Source organism: Myotis lucifugus, unplaced genomic scaffold, assembly GCF_000147115.1.
Source record: "Myotis lucifugus unplaced genomic scaffold, Myoluc2.0 scaffold_290, whole genome shotgun sequence".
NCBI classification, from domain to species: Eukaryota; Metazoa; Chordata; class Mammalia; order Chiroptera; family Vespertilionidae; genus Myotis; species Myotis lucifugus.
Genome location: NW_005871338.1, coordinates 75,836 through 102,854, shown reverse-complemented (window position 1 = coordinate 102,854; position 27,019 = coordinate 75,836). Strand labels below are relative to the sequence as shown.

The window sequence follows — 27,019 nt, the reverse complement described above, 5'->3', positions numbered from 1 at the left end:
CCCCCCCGCAAGTGTCTTGCATCCATTGGTTATGCTTATATGCATGCATACAAGTCCTTTGGTTGATCTCTTACCTCCTCCCCTCCCAATCCTCCCCAGCCTTCCTGCTGTAGTTTGACAGTCTGCATATATTTGTTTTTAAAAGCAATACAGGTTTAGCCAAAAGAAGAAGAAAAAACACCCATAACTTTGTCATCAGACATAAGTTCAGCTCACCTTTTAGTGTGTATCCTTCCAGATGTCTTTTCAACACATTTATAAAAATGTATGTTTTATAAAAGCGGGACTCGAACATGTTTTGTATCCTACTTGTTCACTGAATAATATATAATAAATACCTTTCCATGTCTGTAAATAGTCACCTACTTCATAAATACAGATATCTTAATTGTAGCATAATATACATCATACCTTTTGGCTATTTATTATAAACAGCTCTGCAGTGAGCGTTCTTGCAGCTAAATTTTGCCCACGTCCTTGATTATTTCCTTAGGATGCATTCCAGGGGAGGTAAGCCGTGGGAAGACTTGATACATACCTCCAACTTGCACAACAAAGGTTTTGCTAATTTACTCACCCATGAGCAGGGTATGAACAAGTGCCCGTGGTAATTAAAGAGGAGAAAAGCCTTTGCCAATTTGACAGGATTTAACTCATTACTGAGTTCATAACTTCTTTATCTTAATTTCTGCGAACAAATGGGAGTGGAGCTGAGATTTTCCGTGTGTATTTGGGTAAGTGCCCAGCCCTGAAGAATCTTTACCCACTAGGTCACTGCCTCTGGGATAGCTCCCTTCCCTGGTTTGCAACATGGCAAATGTCCTTATTCAGTCTTTGTTCCCCTGCATTGGCCCAGTCCACTTCCCGTATGTGCCTGGGAACCACCAGGGGGCAATGTGCAGCCATGGCCACACTCAGAAGGTCTTCCAGTTTCTCCATAATGGAATCCTGAATGATACGGTTATTCCTTTGTTGTGTGTTATATGGGTTGCTGATTGGCATTCTTAATATTGATTTGCTTAGGGTAATATTTCATCCCCTTCCAATTATTTGTATATTTTCCCCTGTTGTTTATATATGTTGATTGCAAACTATCGCCTGTTCCAACCTAGCTCTTGTGCAACTAAGGGCCAGATACCTGGGTTGTTCTAATCCCAGTGCTGCCAGTGGCCTGAGTGTCCTTCTCGGAGAAATGCCAGGATGGGCTGGAGGAGTGGTGTGGGTTTCTTCTCTTCCAGCACTAGAGTAATGAAAGGGATGATTCAGGGCTTGGGCACATTAGTAACCTCTCTGGGCCTTAGTCTCTTTGTCTGTTCAATGCAGATAGTAGTAGCATCAACTTACAAGGCTGCGAGGGCTACATGAAATAACACCTGGAAATAGCTTGGCACAAGATAACTGATCAGTGAACTTAATCTTTAAAGACATCTGTTTACTCTTCCATGCAGTTTGCTGTCCTTGGCTTTTGCACCTGTTCACCTGCTTACCTGAGAGGATGCCAGTATCAGACAGAAGGTGAACTTAGAAATGCTCTATCCCACTGCGGGGCTGAGCAGCACAACCCCGCCCCGCGGCCTCAGCTGCAGAAGAGCTGGGATTTGTCAGGTTATGTTTTGTAACCAATAAATAAACTGTAGGGGGAACTATTTAAACAGGTGGAAGCAGATAGGATATCAGTGAATGTTTGTTTGATTTGATCAATCTTATTGATTTAAATCAGCGGTTCTCAACCTGTGGGTCGCGGCCCCTTTGGGGGTCAAATGACCCTTTCACAGGGGTCGCCTGAGACCGTCGGAAAACACATATATAATTACATATTGTTTTTGTGATTAATCACTATGCTTTAATTATGTTCAATTTGTAACAGTGAAATTGGGGGTCACCACAACATGAGGAACTGTATTAAAGGGTCGCGGCATTAGGAAGGTTGAGAACCACTGATTTAAATAAATGGAGTCTTTATTGACTGGTAGACTGACTACCCACTGGCAGTGGGCAGACCCATCCACTCTATCCATTGCCTTCCCCAGAGGCTCTGTTATCACTGCTCTTGCCCTCGGCCAGCAAGATTAGAGTCTCTGACAACCACCCCAAGAGCTGGGCCACTGATTGCTTTTGGCCTTGGGTCTTTGGATATATTTCTGCCGAGAGCTGGCTGGGAGGGACACTGGCGTCTCTAATGCCGTGAGCTCTAAAACACCCCGCAGGAGTCATCAAGAACCTCTCACAAATGATGTGCCAGGCCAAGGGCTGTGGGCACACAAGGGACAGATAAGATTTGGTTCCTGTGGCCAAGAAGCTCAGAGGGAGATGAGGGCGGGTCCATGAGTCCGGCTGTGAGCAGGGAATTCCGTGGAGCAGCAGGTGTGCAAACAGCATGGAGGAGGGGCTGAGCTCAGGCCAGGAGGGAGGGGTTGGGGGCCATTGCAAGGTCAGGGGTGGTAGAGATGAGAAAATACTGTGGCAGCCAATGGACAGGACTTCGTGGCAGGCTAGGCAGCCGACAGTGAGGGAGAGGGTGGAGGGCAGATTCCTGAGGTTTCCACCGAGGTGAGCACAAGAGGATGGTGGGGTGGGTCTGGTAAGAAGCATTTGGGCAGAACAGAATGTTGTGTCCTGGGACATGCTGACTTCTGGGTTTGTAGGTAGAACCTCTTGTGGTTCCTAGGGATGCGCACGGCTCTACAACAGTGTCCCTCAAAGGTCAGCGGTTGGCATAATCGTTGCCACATGGCACCTATACTGTCTACTAAATATTTTTATTTGAATTGAATCACTTTTCCCCACTTTTCATAAAATGGAGCTTCATTGTAAACAACAGTGTCCAAGAAATCAGAGTTGCCCTTTTATGCATGTGTGTGTGTACACAGGGTGGGGCAAAAGTATGCAAAAACAGAGTTTATTCCTGTGTTTATTGTACATTGTTCCAGATGAACAGCTGTAAGCCTACTTTTGCCCACCCTTGTATATATAATACGTAGATATTTTAATATATTTTAATGCCTGTTACAATGGATAATTTAAATACTAAAACTATAGATATTATATCATAGAATTGCGATGGGAATTGGGAATATGAAGTGAGGAGGAGGTGTGATGGATTTGGGTGTTGTGATAATATATAGGAAGTATCTACTTAGAGAATCCTCACAATACATGTTAATTTCTTAGCCCTTCCTCCCCTCTCCTATCCTTATTTCCTGTGCCCTTACTCCAGTATGAATGTAGTCCTTTTGCTGTTCCCTGTAAGTGACCAACCCACTCGTGCACACCCATTTGCACGCACACTAGCATAGGGTGCAAGGACCTACACTGGGGCTGCTTTACCAGGAGGGTTGGCCGGCGCAGAGGTGGCTGCTGTGGCCTTATTCTCACCATCCTCTCTCGCCTGTGGGTCAGAGTTCTCTCCCAGAACTGCCCCTCCACTGAGGGACCTCCTCAGACATTTCCCATTTCCTGGTGCCCAGGAGTTATTGACTTTGGCCAGACGCTGGGCCTGTGGCGACGGATGGACGGAGAGGGTTCTGCAGAGAGGCCCTTCCAGCCCTGTGCCCGGGAGGCAGCTCCAGGCCGCCTGGCAGTTCTTTGTGTGTTTTACTGGCCCGAGATAAGCACTTCCTGTTCCCCATTGATTCTACACAGATCCTGCTTCCTTTCTCCTCAATACCTGGGCCGCTCTCCAGCTTCTCCTCCCACAGGGGAAAGTCCATCCGCCTCAGAATTCCCAGGCCGCTCCCCGTCAATGGGTTTTCTGCAGATCAGCACTGGTTTGACTGTCCAGTCACGTTCTCTGTGGCTCCTCACGTCTGGCTAGGAAGGTAGTCCTCGCGTGCGGGCCGGCCGGCCAGCAGAGAAGTGCTCGAGGCCTGCTCACCAGCCGAGTGTCTGCACCTGCCTTCACCCTGAAATCAGAGTAAATAGACTGCACCTCACAGATCAAGGTTAGCCAGGTGTCGTGGCCGCCTCGTATACTGGGTTGAGGACCCGGGGTCTCCCTGATGTGACTGGGGAAGAAGGGCTGTCATGGGGCGGAGCACTGATGCCCCGTATCTGCTACCCCAAGATTCCAGGACGAGACTGAAGCTTCTTAAAGATAAAAAGCAAGCCCCGTGTCCTTTGAATCTCACCATAAAAGTCTAAAGCCCTGTGTTCTAACGCCAGCCGGACCCTCAGCTAGTTCATGCCCCTGAGTAATCCCAGGAGCGTCCAGCCGGCTTCGTTTCCCCCAAACGAGGATGCCAGTACCTGCTTTATCTATATCTAGGGCTCGGTTACATCAGATGAGGTAATTAACACACAATGCTTTAAAAAGTGAAATGATGCCCAGCCAGCATGGCTCAGTGGTTGAGCGTCGACCTATGAACCGGGAGGTCATGGTTCGATTCCTGGTCAGGGCACATGCCCAGGTTGTGGGCTGGATCCCCAGTGTGGGGTGTGCAGGAAGCAGCGATCAATGATTCTCTCTCATCATTGATGGTTCTCTCTCTCTCCCTTCCTCTGAAATCAATATATATATATGTATGTATGTGTGTGTGCGCGCGCATAATCTTTTTTTAAAGTAAAATGACCACAGAAATGTATCTTGCCTGTGTTACCCACTCAGATGCTACCCCCTGTATAAAATCTTAGGTTTTCCCATAAGAATCCTACTCACTGTGATCGCTCCCTTCTGTAACCTGTCATTTGCTGACTTATATTCAAGCTATTTGTGCACTTTAAAAAATCTTTCCTGTGGCATATCACACACATACACCGCCACCCTAAGTAGGAGGCGCCACTGGACGTGTATGGAGTGCTCTGTACAGAGCCTTCACTGTGTCTGTCTTAATCGGTTCTGTGTATAAGCAGGCAGTTCTGTAAGAATGGGAAGCCACCTAGTAGCTTTAAGTAGCATAGTTTTATGTTTCAGAAAGATATTTCTAGAGGCAATGAAGGGTGGGCCGAAGACCTGGGGAGGGAGCAGGAGCAGTGGTGATGGTGCAGGACAGGCCTTGGGGCCCCTTGCGTCCCATCCACCACCCTATTCTCTGATGTGGACAGCAGACATGGTCATTTTGAGGCAAGGTGACCTGCAGCCCACCATCCACCCCCTTCAGATCGGGTGGCTGACCCCAAGTGCTTCCTGGATAGCGAGTCTGGAGTCAGGAGACCAGAGGCAGGCAGAAGGCAGCTACGATGGCCCAGCCACGAAACAGGGAGTCCCTGTACCCCTAGGCTCCATGAAGATGCTGGGACTCACAGAATTGCTGGCCAACAGGAGGTGAAGGAAGCAGCTAAAAGACATAGAGGCCGATTTTGAAGTTTCTCATTGGGTCAACTGCAGGCACAGGTTTCAGGGATGAAAATAATCTAGGGCAAAGGAAACAGGACAAAAGGAACAAATGGGACTCTGTGAAAATAAAAGGCTTCTGCACAACAAATGAAGCCACAACAAAATGAAAAGAGAACCCACTAAATGGGAGAACATATTTGCCAATGAAGCATCCGATAAGAGGTTATATATAAGGAACTCATACAACTTAACAAAAGGAAAACAAACAACCCAATTTTAAAAATGGGCAAAGGACCTAAATAGACACATCTCCAAAGTGGACATACAGATTGGCAAGAGACATAAGAAAAAATGCTCAAAGTCACTAATCATCTGAGAGATGCAAATCAAAATGACAATGAGGTATCACCTCACACCTGTCCGAATGGCTACCATCAACAAATCAACAAACAGTGTTGGCAAGGATGTAGGCAAAAGGGAACCCTAGTGCACTGCTTGTGGAAATACAGACGGCTGCAGCCACTGTGGAAAACAGTATGGAGTTTCCTCAAAAAATTATATAGGGAACTGCCATTTGCCCCAGTGATCCCACTTCTAGAAATATATCCTAAGAAGCCCAAAACACCAATCAGAAAGAATATATGCACCCCTATGTTCATAGCAGTGTGATTTACAATAGTTAAGATTTGGAAAAGGCCCAAGTATCCCATCAGCAAAAAAGCGGTGGTACATTTACACCATGGAATACTACGCTGCTGTAAAAAACGAAGTCTTTACTATTTGCAACAGCATGGATGGACCTGGAGAGCATTATGCTAAGCGAAATAAGCCAGTCAGAAAAAGATAAGTATCACATGATCTCACTCATGTGGAATCTAATGAACAAAATAAACTGATGAATAAAATAGATCCAGAGACATAGAAGCATGGAACAGACTGTTGAATTTTAGAGGGAAGGTGGGGGGTGGGGGGTGGGGGGAGTAATTAATAGGGAAATTTATATGCATACGTGGACTCAGACAATAGAGTGGTGAAGGTCTGGGAGGGGCAGGTACGGGGTGGAAGGGGTCAATGGGGAAAAAACACACAAACAAAGAAAGGGGACATCTATAATACTTTTAACAGTTAACATACATTTTTAAAAAATAAAGGCTTAATCAAGTCATACACACATGACAGTTTTTTTCATGTCTATGAAAGGCTTTTAAAAAGTGGCATGTTTATCTCTAAAATAAGGTAATAGATCTACGTTTTTAAAAAAAGAACTAATCTGAGGGTTACTTTTAATAGCTTTGCTTACTGTTGCAATGGTTATTGTAAAATTTTCTGATGAATAATAAAAGCTCAAAGAAGAAAATAAGAAAACTGCCTGAAATGCTAAAACCCAGTGAGAAAATTTCGATGACTGTCATTCCAAGTTCTGCAACTGGCTTTTCTCACCGAGCAGTTTGCCCGAGACATTTATTTGGGTCCATAAATGCTGACCAACCAGGGGGCCCACGGAGCCTGAAACCACAGTTCCCGAGGAGGGAGAGGGCTTCCAGGCGGGAGACGGGTTTCCCCAGAGCTGCCCAGTAAGATGAGGCCTGAGAGAGGCCTGTAGGGGGTGGCAGATAAAAGGTCAGTTGTCTTTTCTTTCTCAAGTCCTCAGTGGTCGTGCAGTAATGGAGGCAGAGTGACTGGAATGGAAGCCAGTGGTGAGGAAGCGGAGTGGCCTGTGTGATGAATGGGCAGGGAAGGAGGGAGAATGAGAAAGGGCGGCTGTGGGCCCGCTGGCCTGTCCACCCAGCCACGCGCAGGGCTGCTGGGCTCTCCTCCTCCCTCTCTTCCTCCCTCCTTCACACACGCACACGCAGACTCACATGCCTCTCAGGCCTGCCCTTCTTCCGTCTGCGCAAAGGTCATATGCAGTAGAGGTTGAGCAGTCCTTTGTGAAGTGTGAGGAGCCACAGAGATGCCCTCCCATGTGTATCAGCCCAGCCTGCTCCTACACCTGCAGGTTTCTCTCTCTTTTTCTTTTTATTGATGAGAGAGAGACAGACAGACAGACAGACAGACATCAGTCTGTTGTTCCACTTATTCATGCATTCGTTGGTTGATTCTTGTGTGTGCCCTGACCGGGACTGAACCCACAACCTTGGTGTCTCGGGACAGCACTCCAACCAGCTGAGCTACCCGGCCCGGGTTACACCTGCAGATTTCGTTCCCACTCTGTCCCTCACCCCAGTAGATTCCTCTTGGCCACACACATCCTTTTTTCTAGTCTTCAAATCAGAATGTGTACATTAGACAGTCTCCAGCCTCACTTAAGAGAAATGGAAATTGAAACGACAGTGAGCTGCTTTTCCACCTGTCCATTTGGCAAAGATCAGTGAGCTGAGTAACGCTGTGTGGGCATAGTTATGAGAAGTAAGCTCTCTCGTGTCGCTGGTAGCGGTGTAGACTGAGATATTTGGTAATGCTCCTCAAAACCTAAATGCACCTACCTCTGACTTAGCAGTTCCCCTCACAGCTGGAAATGGATCCTACAGCTGCATTCATACATGAACAAAACGATGAGTGTTCGAGGGTGTTCGTCACAGCAAGAGCCTGGGACACGCCTCCCTGTCCGTGGACGTGGACCTGTCTGGTAGCCATGGCACCTCCAGGCGGTGGGTACTGCGGAGCTGATCTCAGAATGAGGCAGCCCTCGGTACATTCTGGAAGCAGCTCCATGTTTCTAGGTGAATAAGATGAGGCTTGTGTGCAGGCCAGAGACCAGGGCGGAGGCCAGTGGGGCCGAGGCAGACGGGCCCACCTGACGGGAGGGCATGCTGTCAGCGTTCGCCAGACATGGCCATGCCGAGGCCCAAGCCACAGGGAGAGGAGGCAGGGCCAGGCAGCCATGGCCAGCTCCTCCTGCGTGTGTTCGTGAGAGTCAGTGAGCACAGACGCGCCAGGAAGACCTGGGCCCCCTGCGGCCATGGACCGTGTGTGTCAGCCTTCCAAAGCCGTCTGAGCAGAGCCGCAGCCCCAGCAGCAGGGCCTGCCACCCGCCAGCTCCCGCCCGCAGATGGTCTGTGCTGTGCCGAGCCAGCTGCCACCCAGCCGATGGTTAGCATCTCCCCCCACACAGCCTGCGGGCTCTCCCACGGAGGCTGGAAACCATCGTGGTGGGACTGCTTACCCGTGGATGCCAGCATGTGCTACAAAGCGGGGTCGTGCTTGTGTGTTTGCTCAGAGGGCCAGTGGCTTAGCACTTACTAACACGCCACCGAACAGGGCCTCGCTCGTCAGAAAGCACCCGCGGAGGAGTGAGTGGGCTTCCCTGTGCTGGGATCAAGCGCAGGCCATAGGCTTGTTGAACAAAAAGAAGTTTTATTGACTAAATTCATATTTCTTTTCTTTTTTAAGAGAGAGAGAGAGAGAGAGAGAGAGAGAGAGAGAGAGAGAGAGAGAGAGAGGGGCAGGCCCTGGCCAGTTGCTCAGTTGGTTGGAGCATCATCCTGTGCAACAAAAGGTTGTGGGTTTGATTCTGGGTCAAGGCATGTGTACAGGAGGCAACCCATAGATCTCTCTCTCTCTCCCTCCCTTCCTCTCTCTCTAGAATAAACATATCTGAGGGTGGGGATAAAAAAGGGAGAGAGAGACATCGGCTTGTTGTTTCACTTGTGCATTCATTGGTTGGTTCTTGTATGTACCCTGATGGGGATCGAACCCACAACCTTGGCGTATCGGGATGACCCTCCAACCCACTGAGCCAGGACCTAAACATGTATTTGGTAAGAGCTCGCCCCGTGCCCAGCACCCTGCTTGGCGCTCTCCTGGGGGGCTGACATTCTTGAGATAATTGTCCTGCAGGTGGGAGGTCCTGCTCCTCTCATGTACAGGTGAGACCCCAGAGTTCTGTAAGGGGAGGTGACTTCCTCAGGTAGATGGTTTCTATATGGAATCACCTCGGACTCCTGACTCATATTTATTGAGCACCTCCACACGTCTCCTCGCCCAGGAGCCAGCCTGGTTTAGACACACAGCTGCATCTGCTTCTTTTTCTCCACAGGAGGCCACCTGGTCCAGGTCCCTGCCTCCAGGCCGATGAAGTAAAATGTCCCCATTTTATTTACTTATTTATTTATTCATGTTGATTTCAAGAGAAAGGGAGAGGGGGAGAGAGAGAAACATCCATGATGAGAGAGAACCATTAATCTGCTGCCTCCTGCACACCCCCCACTGGGGATCGAGCCCACAACCTGGGCATGTGTCCTGACCGGGAATCGAACCGTGACCTCCTGGTCCACAGGTCGATGCTCAACCACTGAGCCACCATGGCCGGGCAAACTGTTCCCATTTTAAAGGTGAAATGATCGAGCCCAGAGCCTGGAGCCCCGGTCTCCTGCCTCCGTGCGCTGTCCTTCCACCACTCGACAGTGGCCTTGGGGAAGCCAATGTTAGAAGCAGACCTTTATAGGCCACGTTGGCAGATTCTCTGAAACGAGAGGAGGAGAGACTACTTTGAGGCCATCCGGGAAAGAAGGAATTACTGGGGGAAAGGAGGAAACGGAGGCCCAACCAGCCCCTCTTCCTCAGTTTACTGTTCAGTCACGAAATTCGTTTGGAGTCCCCTGCCGCCAGGGACTCAGTGCTGTGACCGGTGCCGAGAGAAAAAGTCACCTCGGCTTAAAACACGACAAAAAATGTGGCTCCAAATAACTCTTCAAGGAAAAAGATGTGTCGTATTAAATTGAAAAGTAGCTTGTTTTAGGGAATGATGGGCTTACTGAGCAGGTTCATTTCTAACAACTTCCCGTCGTCAAAACCTCAAGAGGGAACCGAGCCTCTGCCCCTGAGTGTGGGGACTGAGAGCCACAAACGAAGCCCATGCAGGAACAGCTCGCCGCCAGAGGGACGGGAGGGGTGGGAGCGGGTGGAAACCTCGTGTTCTATGCATTTGCTCCTGGAACGCGGTCTCATCCATCATGTTCGGGGACCAGTCCTAAGACTTTCACTTTCTCTCCTTCGGCGGCCCCTGAGAACTCAGCTCTTGTTCCCACTCGGGAAAGCCTTTCTGTCTCCTCACTGATGAATTGGTTGCTCGGTGTTGGTCTATTTTCACATTTAAATCAACGCGTGTCCATTTTGACAGAAGGCCGCGGATCTTAAACAGGCCTCCGGAACCGGCAGGGTGGGGGCCCCCCTCCAGGCTGCGTTCGCAGAGTCTTGGCCCTGCTAAGCCAGCGGGTGTGAGCCGGTCGCTCGCGCTGCACATCTCCGAAGACCCGGGCAGGGCTGGGCAGTCGGTGTTACGGATGTGAAAACGGGGGCTCGCCACCGTGATAACGCGCTGAAGCTCCCGGTGGGGCACATCGTGAGTGTCGGCTTCTGGGTGTGGAATTGGGGGTGCAGACATGACCCCGAGGAGCTTACAGTCCAGAGGACAGACCGTGTGCAAATGGGTAACAGCACCTCGTGCTGAGTGCCATGGCGACACCCAGCACAGCTGTGGCGGAGGAGAGAGTGGCTGACCCCGGGGGGAGCAGAGAAGTTTGTCCAGGAAGGTGGCCTCGGCACTGGGTTTTGAAGGAGGAATTAAACTTTCCCACCAGTAAAGGCCGCACGAGGCCGGGGCTCCTTCAGTTGTAAGAACGTGAGTGCAGCTGGTGTCGGGGTGGGGAGCTGGGAGGGTTGAACCTGAAGGGTAGGTTGCACCAATCACTGGTGAGTACCCCTTGACCCAGCAGCCAACCAGGGAAGCATTTTTTAAAAATATTTTTTTTACAGAGAGAGGAAGGGAGAGAGAGAGAGAAACATCAATCAGCTGCCTCCTGCATGCCCCCACACCCCCTCCTAGGGATCAAGCCTGTAACCCCAGGCATGTGCCCTGACCAGCAGTCGAACCAGCGACCTCTTGGCGCATGGGTCGACGCTCTGCCCCTGAGCCAAGCCGGCCGGGCCCAGGGGAGCATTTTAAGCAGGGAAGAGATCTGAGAGGATGGTTTTTAGAAATACGAACTCTTGCAGGGTTTGGGAAACCAATGCAGTAGTCTTGGTGAGAAAGGGTTTTGTCCCCAGTTGTGGTAAAAGGAGGGTAAGGAGAAACTGGTCGTTTGTTCACTTTGTCATTAATATATAGTACGACTCTCGGTGTTAAAAATTGCCTTTAAAAGGAAGTGGAGCCCTAGCCGGCTTGGCTCAGTGGATAGAGCATCGGCCTGTGGACTGAGGGGTCATGGGTTTGATTCCGGTCAAGGGCACATGCCTGGGTTGCGGGCTTGATCCCCAGTGGGGGGCATGCAGGAGGCAGCTGATCAATGATTCTCTCTCATCATTGATGTTTCTCTCTCTCTCTCCCTCTCCCTCTCCCTTCCTTTCTGAAATCAATAAAAATATATTTTTAAAAAATTAAAAGGAGCCGAAACCGGTTTGGCTCAGTGGATAGAGCGTCGGCCTGCGGACTCAAGGGTCCCAGGTTCGATTCCAGTCAAGGGCATGTACCTGGGTTGCCGGCACATCCCCAGTGGGAGATGTGCAGGAGGCAGTTGATTGATGTTTCTCTCTCATCGATGTTTCTAACTCTCTATCTCTCTCCCTTCCTCTCTGTAAAAATTCAATAAAATATATTTAAAAAAAATTAAAAGGAAGTGGAGAGCATCTGGCACATGTCCTCATGCCTGTGTGGTGGTGGTGTCTGTCTGCGTGGTGGTGGTTCTAGCCTGCTCTCCTGGATGGCTGTGTGCCCCACGGCTTCCTGAGAGGGTGGCCTGGGGGGGCCTCCCTTTATTACAGAGAGGGGCCCCCGGGTCTGTGTACCACTGGGGGCCAGAGAGGCGGGAAAAACTGGACAAGGAGAGAAAAGGGCCCTTTCTTTCTGCACCAGGCCTGCCCCTCCCACCAGGAGGCAGCAAACGGGATTCTGAGGGGCGGGGTTCTTACCTGGGAAGCTTTGGGGATGGATGACTTGTTTCTTTGCTTCCCCTGCCGCCCTCCCCGTCTGGCACTACTGCAGTTGATTGTCACACGGAGCCTTGCTCCCTCCCTCCTCGGCCCTGCTTGACGGGTGTCCTGTGAGAGCCTGTGAATGGGGAGGACGTGGGCGTCTTCACCCACAGCCCAGTCCACACCAGACCGGCTGGGGGAGGGGCTGACCCTACCTCCTGGGAGGCGGAGGGTTAATCCCCGTAGCTCATTGGCAGTTCTGCCTCTGTACAGGGCATGCTGGGATTTCCTCCCAGCTGTTTTACATCATGAAGATTTGTATGTTGGGGAAATTCCAGGGCACAGCTGCAGTTAATCTGCACGGCCTCCATGCTAAGCAGGGAGTTCTGAAGGACCCAGTCTCCGCCTCCCTGCAGGATGGGGGCTCTGGCTCCCGGGCAGCTCCCTTCAGAGGGACCCTGGCCTGGGCCCGAGTCCCACCGGAGCAGCCTGCCTGGCCCAGGGTCACCCCAGGAGGGCCCTGGGCAGGGGCCCAAGATGCAGAAAGGGACCCAGAACATTAAGTAAAAGAGGAGCAGCACCCCTTATCCTCCTATATAATAAAAGGCTAATATGCAAATTGACCCTAAAGGCAGAAGGACGGGTCGCTATGATGTGCACTGACCACTAGGGGGCAGAAGCTCAACGCAGGAGCTGCCCCCAGGTGGTCAGTGTGCTCCCACTGGTGCGCCTGCATGTAGTAAGGTGTGTAAGGAAAATAAATGCAACATGATTATAGTAATCAGTCATTAGCGAACGTTGTAGTTCGTTATTAATAATTATGTATAACAGGATATTATAAAAATTAAGTTATGAGATTTTTATTAAAATGTTTCTTACATACCGTTATATTGGTTGGGCCACAAAAATATCTGTTGTGGGTCGCGAGTTTGACAAGCTTGCTTTAGATTGAATAAGTACTTCTTCCCTCAGAACTGCAATTCCATGGCTAAGCTGCAGGGGGCTCCAGCGTTTTTATAGGTATCTCTCCCCTCCCCTGTCCCAATACTACCACCTTCACTTGTTTCAAAATCTTAACAAGGCCAAAGAGTATAAAGGGGACCGTAGCCAGTTTTGCTCAGTGGATAGGGCATTGGCCCGCGGACTGAAGGGTCCTGAGTTCGATTCCTGTCAAAGTCGAGTACCTTGGTTGTAGGCTTGATTCCCGGCCCTGGTCAGCCCGTGTGGGAGGGAACCAATTGATGTGTCTCTCTCACATTGATGAGAATGCACCCCTCTCTGCACGCACACACACACCCAGCCCCCAGGATGGGCTGGAGCAGGAGGGTCCTGGGCCAGATGTGCAGCCTCCCAGAACCGCCTGTCCCCACCTGTCCGGCGGACCTGCAAGGGCCTGACCTCAGTGGTGGGCAGGGTGGGAGATTTCCACCACCTTCCAGCTTCCAGGTCTCGGTTAAAGTCAGTGAGTGAACACAAGTGCAACGTGCAGGTGATATGTGATAGATGGGTCACTTGAAACCTATACAGTTTTATTAACCAGGGTCACCCCAATAACTTTAATAAAATTTTAAAAAATAAAATGAGTGGGAGTGGACCCTGACGAGAGAAGAGGCCAGTGTGGCCTCCTCCTCCCACCGGAATTCCATTCATCTTGGTAGGCAGGTGAAACGTAAGCAAATGATAAGTAACCAAAAGCAGTAGCTGTTGGCCTTACAGCGAGTGCTGTGTGTGCTGTTACATGTTCGTACCTTGAAGGTCTTGCAGCACACAGTCTGTTCGGTACGAGCTCCTCAACCTGCTGAGTAGGTCCTCACGGGGCGGTTTTGCTCCTCCAGGAGGCATTCGGCAGAGTCTGGAGGCATCTTTGGTTATCGCACGCGGACAGGAGAGTGGGGGCTACTGGCATTTGGTAGGTAAAGGCTGGGGATGCTGCTGAGCACCCCACAATGCATGGGACAGCCCCCGCAGCAAGGAATTGTCCAGCCCAAAATGTCCCTAGTGCCAAGGTTGAGAAACCCTGCGTTAGGATCCTGCAAGCCCCTATGCCTGACACTCCAACACTCCAGCATTGTCCCAAACCAGGTTCAGGCGGCTCCTTCACACCCCCCCCCCCCACACACACACACACATGATCAGGAGCATCCTTTGCGAGCCAGTGAGAAGGAAGAGTGTTTAGCGAGTCTTTAGGGCTCCCAGTCGGGGACCAGGTGCTGGTAGAGTTGATGGATTCTGGGAGCCTTCTGCTGTGTCTTAGGAGGAGCGGGGGTTGGGGCCACCACGTTAGCCCCTGATATTTGTGATGGTCGTTCAGTTTTTAAAAACAAATATTGTAGGTGTCACTCCTAGAGAAATGAGTGTGATGTGTAGCACTCAGGTGTGAGCTCTGGCCACCTCGGGTGTCCCTACAGGAGAGCACCGATGTGTGTGCGTCCCTTCAGCTTCGGGTGGGCAGCCCTGTGCCAGGCACAAAAGGAGAGAGAGAAGCCCGTCAGCTCTGGCTGGTGACTCAGCTGGTTGGAGCATCATCCTCTACACCAAAAGGTGGAAGGTTCGATCCCTGGTCGGGGTACATTGGGAGGCAACTAATCTCTCTTTCTCTCTCCCTCTCTCCCTCCTCCCCCTCTCCTACCCCACCCCCGTAAAATTAAAAAAAACAAAAACAAAACCACCAGAGCAAAGAAAAGTCTGGGGGTGGGGCTGGGTGTTCAATACGTAATTGTTTTGAACAGCTTTCCGGCTTGTGCTGTAGTGAAAAGTGTGGGATATGAAGTCAGGAGACCTCTGCTCCAGCTCCAGCTCTCAGCGTGAGGGTGGGTGAGCCATTTGCCCTGTATTTACCTCCATCAGCTCCTCTGAAAATTCGGGCCATCATTGGACTTGGCATGGCAGGGTCGCTGCAGACACCTCCGTTATGTGTATCAGGTGCCCTGAAGCGGCCCGTGCCGCACAGGTGTCATTTGCCGAGGAAATTGGTGTTAACTGATGACACCGGTGTGTGCCGAGGGCACGTGCCATGAGACCAGAGGACCCCGTGGAAAGACTGTCCTTATTCATGGGGCCCCCAATGCCCTCTTTCATTCTCACCCCCTGGTCTCCTGCAGCCAGGCCTGCCTGCCTGCCTGCCCCCCACTCCCCCGCTGTCTGCACCGCTCCTGGCCGGGGGTAGATGTGACCTTGGGTTGTTATTCTCCCCCGTGGACACCCTTCTCTGAAAGCCCAGCCCCTGCCCGCAGTCGGTCTTTGTGGTCGATGGAAAGCGAAGGGCCTCGGGTCCTGTCCTCAGCCCGTGCACAGCCCAGGCCAAGTCCTGACTCTTCCTGGAATTGTGCGACCAGAGCGAGGATGAGTCAAAGACGGCTTTGTCTCTGGGAGTCTCTTCCTGGAGCCACCATTTCCTACGCGAGATTTAATTCTCGGAGCAGCCGCCCCCAGCGCTGGTCTGCTGCCCAGGAGCGCCGTGTCAGTGTTGACACTAAGACAACATGTGCTCTGGCTCCTGGCAGAGACTAATGGTTTGCTTATGAAAATTACTGCTGCCATTTGTCCCACGTCTCCCACATGCAAAGCACCGTGCTTAATCCTTGACATTGTCCCTAATCCCCACCCCCCCACCCCCAACCAGGAAGGTGAATGACCATAGCCTTGCCTACAGTCAGGAACTAAGGCTCGGTTAGGACGCTTGTCTGGGTCACACCGCCTACTGGCGGAGCGAGAACCTACACCCGCGAGCGCTCAGCCCCAGAGCCCAGAGCCAGGCGCCTCTCCCAGGCCCTCACTGCCCCTGCGCTGGCGCTTCCCAAAGACTGCGCCATGCCAGGTTAAGGAGAAGCGTTTCATCTGAAGAGTGAGTGTGTGTGTGTGTATGCACGCGCACATGCTGATTTATTACAGTAAAACCTCGCTAGAACTAATTCCGGCATGAGGGGGGAAGGGTCCATTAAAACTGAAAGTCTGTTATAAAATCAAGTAGGTTTTGAGAATGCGTATGTTAAAAAATTGGCAAACTGGTTAGTTTACCTGTTTTTACTTATGTAGACACGTTTCTGTTATTTAAATGATGTATAAAAAGTCTACTTTCACAGAAAAGTTTTCTATATGTATTACGTGATTTTAAATTTATACTGAATAGGTCTAGTAAATGCGTGCATCCATCACTCACCAAGAGCAAACAAATGCACATGGCTGGGGTGTGGCTTAGCACATGTGGGGACGTGGGCTAGCCATTCAAACGGCCGCAGAAGCCCGGCTGGCGTGGCTCAGTGGGTGAGCGTCGACCTATGAACCAGGAGGTCACGGTTCCATCCCAGGGTGGAGGGTGCAGGAGGCAGCCAAACGATGATTCTCTCATCGTTGATGCTTCTCTCTCTCTCCTTCTCCCTTCTTCTCTAAAATCAATAAAAAATATATTTAAAAAAGAAAAAACTGCTGCAGAAAGTCACACAACTCACAACAGAACCAATTACCACACTCGATGTGGTGTGATCACGGGCTGGTCATTTGCCGAACACTGTTTAGGAGCAGTGACTCGGGTTTAAATGTGTAGACTATAGTTGTTGATATGTAATATTTATGTCGGCGAAATTACTACAGTGTCTTTTCCAACATACGGCCTATTTGCTAAAAATTTTCTTTAAATGACAGTGAATTAATAAAAAGTAATCTGTTTAATTATAAACAAAGCTTAGTTAAAAAAGCACTTTAATATTAACAGGATGTTAATTTTCACATATAACATACAGACCAGAAATTTTGTCCATTAAATCCGAAATCTGTTAAATTGTCCACAAAATCAAGGGTTTACTGTATTTGGTTTGGATTTCTACAATACTGCAGGAGAAGACAGGGTGTATCTCGCATAACCTTTTCAGGGCTGAGAAACAGTATAATGACGTAAAGATCAGCACTTGAGCCCTGGCCCGGAAGCTCAGTTGGTTAGAGTGTCATCCCGATACAACAAAGCTGCGGTTTGATCCCCAGTCAGGGCACATACGAGAAGCAACCAATGAATGCATAAATAAGTGGAACAACAAATTGGTGTTTCTCTCTCCCTCCCTCTCTCTAAAATCAATCAATAAATTAAAAATTAATTCATAAATAAAAAGTTCAGCACCCTGAGTATGGACAGATATTGCCCATGTCCCTGTGAGTGTCAGGCAGATGGTTTTCATCCATCCATCCAACCATCCATCCACCAGATTCTTCTGAAGAGGCTATGTCGTAGGAAGCGCTGTGTGTGATGCTGAAAGACATGGAAAGGGATGCTGAAAGACATGGAAAGGAAGGGGGTGGGATCGCCGTCTGGAGCCCTGCTTGTCCCAGGACTACAGCAGGCAGGACCTGGCCCTCACTGACAGGCTGCTTGTGGGGTTGTGTGTTCCCCCAAAGTGACGGGGCTGTGAGTGGGGGTGGTGACTGTACATGTATGCCCTGCCTTGTGATGCCCATTCGGACAGTAAGGAGCGTGTGTGGTGAAAATGCATCACGTCTCTGATTCGCCAGTGGCCCAGCCACGGAGCCTCTCTGCTCTCGCGGGGCGCCGGGGCCTTCTCTCACCAGCCGCTTCTGTTTTCTATCTCCTTTCAGTACCTGCAGATGAAATGGCCCCTCCTCGATGTCCCCTCCAGTGCTACCGTCAAGGACACCAGGTCACCGTCCCCAGCACACTTGGTAAGTCTGTTTCTCCTTAAAGTGCTCTCCTCGGCGGTCACTGCTTCCCCTCCCGCTGCTGAAGCTGCTGGGTCTGGTGGTGTTGCCTCCAGTGTGTGGGTCCCCTGAGCTGTCGGGGCTGCACTTCCCTCCCCCTCCCACCTCAGCGCACGCGCACGCGCGCACACACACACACACACACACACACACACACAGCTCCTGGGATGGTGTGTGATTGGAAATGCCGTCCCACCCTGGCTGGGAACCCTGGCCCTTCTCTGCTGCCACTGGAGCCCGGCTGCCCAGAAATGGTGTCTGCCTCCCTCTGTCGCAGCTCATTCAGCCTCTGCTGCCCCCTCGGAGCACGAGGCGCAGTGGAAGGGGCTCTTCTGTACGGGATGTTCTAGGAAAGAATGAGGTGAGGCGCGTGCAAAGGGAATCCCCGCAGGGCTGCCGAGGCTCTTCTGCCAAGCCCTGTGGCTACTCGGGCTGCAGAGGGTGGTCGGGATGGTCCTGGGGGCCAGAGCTTGGGGCCCAAGCAGGTCTCCCCTCCTCAGCACTTGCCACGGACTGAAAGTGAAAGCAAATAAGAGATGATCCTTGTGCCAAATAAGTGATGAAAATAAGTGGTGATCCTCAGCACGGACAGGGGTGAACCTGAGGAAGGGCGGTGCAGGATTAAAGAAGACAGACAAGAGAATAAAGCTGGGGCTAGGTGGGACGCTGCTCTCTCTGATGGAGAGACAGCACCACGGCCTGCAAGCCGAGTCTTTATTTTATAGCCAGATTCCACGAGGCAAAGTAAGGGCATGGTCAAGATGTTTACAATGTTCTCGCGGGTTTCCAATCTACTCGGTTACATGCACCTGAACTCTATCAAGCCCACATCACTCAGCCTCCTGCAACCACAGGTTTGGACCATAAGGTCAAGCTTACAACTACAGTGGGGCCTTGACTTACCAGTGTCCCGACTAACGAGTTTTTTGAGATACCAGCTGTCTCTCGGCAGATTTTTTGCATTGAGTTGATAGAGTAATTTGAGTTAACGAGCTCCTAAACGAGCTCAGTCTCGGAACGAATTAAACTCCTTTGGCTACAATTGTGCTGGGACTTGCACGTGGCTCTGCCACGAGAGGATCGTATGAGGCTTGAACCTGCCCAAACGCTGTAGCTGTAGCCGCTCTCCACAGATCCTGGCCCTAGCCGGTTTGGCTCAGTGGATAGCGCGTTGGCTTCGATTCTGGTCAAGGACACATACCTTGGTGGTAGGCTCCATCCCCGTCTGGACGAGTGATGTGTCCCTCTCACATGCATGTTTCTCTCTTCCTGTCTCCCCCTCCCTTCCACTCTCTGAAAATCAATGGAGAAAAGACCCTTGGGTGAGGATTAACAAAACAAAACAAAACAAAACGAGATGATCCTGGAACCTTGCGTTCCCCGTCCCTGGACTCTTCGTAAGAGCCGCCCTTGCCTGAGGACTATGCCCCCCACAAGCTAACGGGTGTTACCCACTGGACAGCGAGTCTCGGAATCGTAGCAGGTGCAGCCAGGAGCAAGCCCAGCTGGCACGGCCTGTCCATTGACAGGGAGACTCGGAACGCTTGATGTTTTTTTAAACTTCATTATGGAAAATTTCACCTCTTCCCTTCACCCACACTCCCTGTCCCACCACACTGGGTTGTTTTAAAGCAGATCCCACATTATTTCATCACATTCAGGACACGATGGCATCCTGATAGTAGTTTTTCATTATGAGCTTCGAGTCCAGTTGAGGAGGAGGAGGAGATACGTAGAGAGAGAAATAATGGTGCCGTGAGCCCTTCTGATTCGCGGTCATCCTGAGCCCTCACAGGAGCAGGCCCTTGGTAGCTGAGAAGCAGGGTCATGTGCAGTTCTCAGATGACTGTCACAGCCATCTGTGGAGGGACAGCTGGAGAGACGTGTCTTTAAGCAGCAGTGAGTGGCAGGACCAGCCGTCCGGGGCAGGCTGCTCCGAGGGGTTCTGTGGCCGGTCACTAAGAATGAGCAGCCCATTGACCAAGCTTCCCAGGAACAGGCCACGGTGGCTGCCCCTCCAGATTCCTATTTCGGATGGCAGAGCGCGAGGTCCAGGCGCCCTCTAGTGGCGCAGTCTGTCGCGGTGGAGGTCACAGCCTCCCGCATCCACCCTAAACCTGGCTGTCCCCTCCCTGCAGCTCTGCTGTTTCCGATCTCTGCAGGCCCCATGCATCCTGTGGCCTCTCCAGCCCACTGTCTCTGCTCGTCCCTCCACACACCGTCTCTGCACACGGTCTAAAATCTCCATCCACTTCTAGAGGAAGTGAGTTCCCTTTAAAGCGAGCACGTGCACTCTGAGATTCCCATCCTTCCTGTTGCGCAGACCAGCCCATCTCGGAAAAATAAGCTGTGAAGCCTGTGTCCAGCCCTCCTCTGCCTGTGAGCATGAACCCGTTTCCCTCCCAGTTTCCTGTCCGGCTTCTCACACAAGAGTTAGACCTGCCCCTCCATCCCTGCACCGTGTACTGTGCAGTCCACTGCAGCCTGGCTCAGCTTCCCAGCTGCCATCGAAGCGCTAAATCCGGTCATTTCCCCTGCTTTTTCTCAACACGGGTGACACCTGACAGTATCCACAACCCTCTGCTTTCTATGATCCGAGTATCATCTGTTTTCCTGTCTAAGCTTCCATTTTCTTCCTAGACGCTTTTCCTCGGTAAATCAGCTGCTCATCCCCACTTACCTTAGTGTGACACCAAAATATGTGAAGTCCTGCTGGACCGGCATGGCTCAGTGCTTGAGTGTCGACCTATGAACCAGAAGGTCATGGTTCAATTTCTGGTCAGGACACATGCCTGGGTTACAGGCTCAATCCCCAGTGGGGGGCGTGCAGGAGGCGGCCAATCAATGACTCTCCTTCATCGATGTTTTTATCTCTCTCCCTCTCCCTTCCTCTCTGAAATCAATAAACCTATGTTTAAGCATATACACACACACACAGACAGAGACCCTAAACTCTCAGCAAGGTTCAGTACCCATGACGCTGCCAAGCAAACATCAGCCATTGCAAATGTGTGCTCTGCAGATCCTCGCTCAGCACTGCGCTGGGCAAGGGGGAAGCATGGACAGTTGATAAAGTCACTGTAGATAGCAAAATGGATAATTTTCTAGTAAACTATATCATGTGTCAACATAAGAAACATTCAAACCTGTGGAGAATTTTTGTGAGTTTATTTGAGCCAAACTGTCAGCAATTGCCAGGAAGCAAAATCTCAGTGGATTGAGATAATGCTCCAGAGACGGGCAGCTTTGCACCTTGTTTTATACATTAGAACCAAAAGAGGAGACTTACGTGGGTTACATGAAATTCATTGGTGGTAGATTAGGGAGGCGGGAGAAAGCAAAGCAGGGAAACCTCTGGGATTGGATGAAAAATAAAATGATAGACACATACACCTTTTACATAATTGCGCACAGGATAGTTAATAGTCAACAACTGACATGATAAAAATAGCAACGAGAGGATTCACAGTCTCTGCCCTGGTGCATTGGTTGTGCCCTGAGGGGTCCAGGAAAGGGGCAGTTACCCTGATAGTCCGAAAGTACGTTATCGTGGATGCAAAAGACAGCAGACCGGGAGATTATAGCCTAGGACATGACTACCTGCCATAAACTGCTTTTAGTTAAAAAGTTTCATTGCAGACCACCCTCTATGGTTATTTTAAGTATCTGGGTTTGCAAGGCCACCACACAGGCCTTCCCTGAGCTTGTCAGGTTAGCACGTGGCCCCTTTTCATCCACAATTATTCTCTGTATTCTGATATGAAAAAGCAGAAACAGGCTTCAAACGCTTAAAGAACATTTATGGAAGAAAAGCTTACCGTTAACTTGAAGTTCTACGGGTTGGAGAAAGAACACCATTTTCAGTTTTTGAATCCGAACATCACATTCCCGCTTGAGCTACATGCATGTGTAGGAGCACAGCCTGAAGCACACAGGTGTGTGTGTTGCGGGCATGTGATACAGTGGGTTTGAATCCCAGCTCCGCCTTTATTTGTGCAGCTTCAGGCAGATTACCTCACCTCTCTTTACCTTGGTTTCCTCATTTAAAGACGGGATTCAGAAAAGGATTTGACCTTAGACTTGCGCAAAAATGAGTTTACAATTGTGCCTAACACGAAGTAAGCCCTCGGTAACTGTTAGCTTACCACCATGGTTGTTATTAAGAGAGGGAAAGACAATTAAAATACCATTTAATTAGCAGACTAAGAGGTGATGAGGTCCTGAATTAGTTGCATGGATTGCAAAGGTAATAGAGATAATGAGCCTATGGTATTTAGTATCTACTCTTTCAAGAATATGATTTCATTGTCTGGGATGGGGCTCGTATCTCATTTGTTTGTTTGTTTGTTTGTTTGCTTTAATATATCTTACTGGTTTCGGAGAGGGAGAAAGAGATAGAAACATCAACGATGAGAGAGAATCATTGATCGGCTGCCTCTTGCACCCCCCACACCAGGGATTGAGCCTGCAACCCAGGCATGTGCCCTGACCAGGAATTGAACCATGACCTCCTGGTTCATAGGTCGACACTCAGCCACTGAGCTATGCCGGGCCAGGCTGGTATCTTAGTTTCATGAGCTCCGCAGGAGATTCTCAGGGGCCCTGATTGCAAATCAAAGGCAGAAGGGGAGGAGTTGCGAGATGACCCCGGTTTACTCCTGCGCACTCTCTAGGCTGGAGGCAGAGCCAGGACTCGAGGTTGCTGACGTAGTCATGGAGTTTTTTAATTAGAAAAATGAAAATATTTGATTACGAAATTTATTACAGAATCATGAGCAAAACATTCCACGATGAGTTTTGCCCGAGGAGAAGGGCGATGAATACCTGGAGAGAGTCAGGGAGTCAGGTCGAAGCTACCTTTCGGAGATGTGTTGAAACAAGTCGTAACTGGGCCGGTGTGGGGATGGAGTTCATTGCAACTCGGATTTTATGCCTTCTAAACAGCTCTAAAAGCTAAGCAACAGGCCCGACTGCGTGACGCAGTGGTTGAGCGTCGACCTATGAACCAGGAGGTCACGGTTCAATTCCCGGTTGGGGCACATGCCCAGGTTGTGTGCTCGATCCCCAGTTTGGGGCGTGCAAGAGGCAGCCGATCAATGATTCTCTCTCATCCTTGATGTTCCTATCTCTCTCTCCCTCTCTGTTCCTCTCTGAAATCAATAAAAATATATAACAAAACCAAAAAAAAAGCAGCTAATTAAGTAACAGTGATATTTCCTAGGTCACCCCTCACCAGCCCCGTCTTTCCCTCCACTCTCCCTGGAGCTCTACGCCCAGCCTTGCAAAACAAATAGACACACTTCCAGACTACAACCAACTCCAAGATCGGATCCCATCTGTCTCTTCACATTTGTTTCACCCACCACCTGTCGCCATGCCTGGTGCAGAGGAGCTGCTCCAGGAGCGTTTGTTGAATGACTAGAAGGATAGATGGGCTGGTGCACCCCTTCTGAAGCCCCTCTCCACCCCTGCGTCCAATCCCTCTTCTCAGTCAAGATTTTTTTAAATTACTTCTTTTTTAAACCATGAAATGGTGCATGCGCTGTGTAGAACACTTGGGAAGATGCCAGAGTACACAGAAGCAGACGTATAAAACCCCACAACTCGGGTTTGGTTGTACAGCGTTTCCATCTTGTCTCCGTGTGCACGTGCACTTGTAACTGTCTGCTGGGATGACCGCGTGCTTCCTTTAATGAGAGCGAGCGCCTGCTCCAGCACAGGCAGAGGGCCACTCCGCGGCGCTGCACTTCCTGTCCCAGGAGCAGTGTCGAGCCAGGGCCTGGAAACCTCCTGCTAGAGAGTGGCTCTCTCGCTGCTCCGCCGCTGAGCTGAGCAGCCTGACCGCCTAGCATGCCAGTTCTCAAGCAGAAACACTTTAGAATTGTAGTTTCTCCATATTCTTAGCAGCCTACCTGTGTAGACTAGAAAAACATCCAAAACTCATCACATAGCCTGTTACTGCTCTGCTCTGCCTCCAGTACTGATTTCAGTTCTTATTATACAGTATTAACTTTTTTAAATCACTTTCATCAAATGGCCAAATTTCTTTTTTTAAATATATTTTTATTGATTTTAGAAAGAGAGACGGGGAGGGGGGGAGAGGGAGGGAGGGAGGGAGAGAGAGAGAGAGAGAGAGAGAGAGAAGGAGAAAGAAAGAAAGAAAGAAACAAACAAACAAACAAACATCGATGTGAGATAAAAACATCAATTGGCTACCTCCTGTACAGACCCCAACCAGGGATCAAACCTGCAACCTGGGTATGTGCCCTTACCGGGAATCGAACCCAAGACTCCTCGGTGCATGAGACGATGCGCAACCAACTGAGCTACACCAGCCAAGGCAGTATTATTTTTTTTATTTGGAAACAAATTTAAACATATATATATATATATATATATAATTGATTTTAGAGAGGAAGGGAGAGAGGAAACATCAGTGATGAGAGAGAATCACTGATTGGCTGCCTCCTGCACGCCTCCCATTAGGGATCAAGCCCACAACCTGGGCATGTGCCCTGACCAGGAATCGAACTGTGACCTCTTGGTTCACAGGTCGATGCTCAACCACTGAGCCACGCCGGCCGGGCTACACATGGAATTTTTTAAAAACAATTTGAGAGTAAGTTGGAGACGTGGTGCCCCTTTAGCCCTGAACGCTTTAGATGTATTTCCTATGACACCACAGCAACCACAGCACAGTTATCGAAATCAAGAAATTGACATTCCATATTATTATCTAACTCACAGTATACATCCCAGTTTTGGTAAATGTCCCAATCATCACAGTATTTGTTACAGCCAGGTGGTTATTTTCTGGAGTTCAGTCCGTGATCACACATCACATTGAGTGGTCGTGTCTCTTCGGTCTCCTTTGCTTTAGTGAGTTCCTTAGCCTTCGTCTTGCCTGACCTGACCCTGACATTTTTTGAAAATGTCCCTCTGTTTTGGTTTGTCTGATGTTTCCTTGTGGTCAGGTTCAGGCTGTGTGTGTTTGGCAAGAACACTCCTGCGCTGAGGTTGTGTCCCAAGTGCATCGCAGGGTGGAGAAGGGGGGAGGCGGGCCCACGGGGTCCGTTTGTCCAGTCCCGGTGATACCCGCCTTGCTCCTTTGGCTCAGGGGGTGTCTGCCATGTTTCCCACTGTGGACTTACTTTCTCCCTTTGTAATTAATAAGGGCTCTGTCAGTAACGGCTTCAGAGCCATGTAAATGTCCCTTTTCTCATCCAATGTTGCCCCACTAGCTTCGGAAGGCCTGCCTCCATCATTCCTTTTATTAGTCTGCTGTTGAGATTTAGCTTTGGGGAATCCTTACTCATATCAACCAGCTTATTAATCTTAGTATAGAGCCGAGTGGACATTGTGGCAACTCAAATCTGTGCATCCATAACACTGTGAAAAAGATAGAGGAGAGAAACTAAAAACCAATATACAGATGTATTCCTGAAGAGAGATCAAAACAAATGAAAGAAGTCAGTAACAGATGAAAGTTAAACAGGGCTGTAAGAACAAACACTTGAATTTATAGATTGAAAGAACTCACCCAAATTCTACAAAGTAAATGAAAATTGACATTTACCTAGACACATCCTAGCAACCATTTGAATTGTGCACTGGGCCTCTAGTATTAAATAGTGATAAATGCTAGGAAAGGCATTTATCACTAGCCAGGAAAGGCAGATACAAAGTGAAGGGGGAGTGGGTTAGAAGTCACACAGGTTGACCAGGGAAGGCCTCAACAAGAAATGACTCCAATGAACACCTGAAGGAAGTGGGGAGCTGGATGTGTAGGTAGGTGGGGAAGAGCATTTGGGCAAAAGGAACACAGTACAGTGGTTTTTGAGATGGGCAGTGTGCTGGGCACATTTGAGGAACCACAAAGAGGCCCAGTGCACGAATTTGTGCACGGGTGGGATCGGGCCGGCAAGGGGGAGGGGCCAAGGGCAGTTGGCCAGCCGGCCCCGCCCCCAGTCGGGGTGTTGGGAGCCAATCGGGGGCCGGGCCAGGGGCGGGGAGGGCTGATCGGGGCCTGGATCAGGTTGGTTGGCTGCTGCAGTGCGCATCATAGCCTCTTATCATTCCACCGTTCCGGTCGCTGGGCTTTTATATATATAGATATTATTTCGTTGGTTTATTGTCTTGTCTCTTCAATTAGGATCTAAGTACCTTGAGGACAGGTGTTTTTGTCTAAAGTAGACGAGATTTTCTAGTGCAGTCACAAGACCTAGAACACTGCCTGTACATAGTAGATACAACACAAGGACTTGTTCTTATTGTCCTTATCTGCATTTTCTTTACTTTTTACTAAAAAGTTTTATTGCAGTATAACTGATATAAACATAACATTAGTTTCAGGATTATAGCACAATGATTCGATACTTGTATATGCTGCAAAATGATCATCACAGTGAGTCTGGTTAACATCCGTCACTGTGGGGTGTTCCGCATTTCTACTCTGGGCCTGAGAAAAAGCAAGAACTTTTATTGGGATGGTTAGGGTTCCGGCTAGGGTTAGCCTTTCCTGAATCAGCCCCAAAGAGCCCTCTTGCTCACTAGCCCAGGGTCGACAACATCTGAGACTTTGCCTTCCTTGCTCTGAACAATGCTGCCACCTACTGGGAACCAATAATAATGGCGTTTAAATTAAGATACCTACATTTTCAAATATAACTCACATTTTCCTGCCTTTACTTAACTCTGACACTCCTTCAGTGCTGTTTGCCACCTCCTGATGAGGCCGCTCAACAGCACATGGGCAGTCGAGATTTCATAATACCATTAAGTACATTTATTTAAGTGGATATATATGTCAAATCGTTACATTGTACACTTTAAAGATATTACAATTTTATTTGTCAATTATACCTTAGTAAAGCTGAAAAAAATCTTTTCGTTAAAAATGATGGCTATAGCCAAAACCGGTTTGGCTCAGTGGATAGAGCGTCGGCCTGCGGACTGAAAGGTCCCAGGTTCGATTCTGGTCAAGGGCATGTACCTGGGGTTGCGGGCACATCCCCAGTAGGAGATGTGCAGGAGGCAGCTGATCAATGTTTCTCTCTCATCGATATTTCTAACTCTCTATCTCTCTCCTTCTCTCTGTAAAAATCATAAAGAATATTTAAAAAAAAATGATGG

At 49.6% G+C, this 27,019-nt stretch overlaps 1 protein-coding gene across 1 annotated transcript in view; it reads left to right on the top strand.

Annotated features, from left to right (window-relative positions):
* The window catches only part of TCF7L1 (transcription factor 7 like 1), a 120,117-nt gene that overhangs the window by 81,019 nt on the left and 12,079 nt on the right, over positions 1-27,019 (top strand). The window contains exons 5-6 of the mRNA XM_023763526.1: positions 17,768-17,851; positions 18,165-18,253. Coding sequence (XP_023619294.1) covers positions 17,768-17,851; positions 18,165-18,253 — 173 coding nt within the window. The remainder of the gene's footprint in view (positions 1-17,767; positions 17,852-18,164; positions 18,254-27,019) is intronic.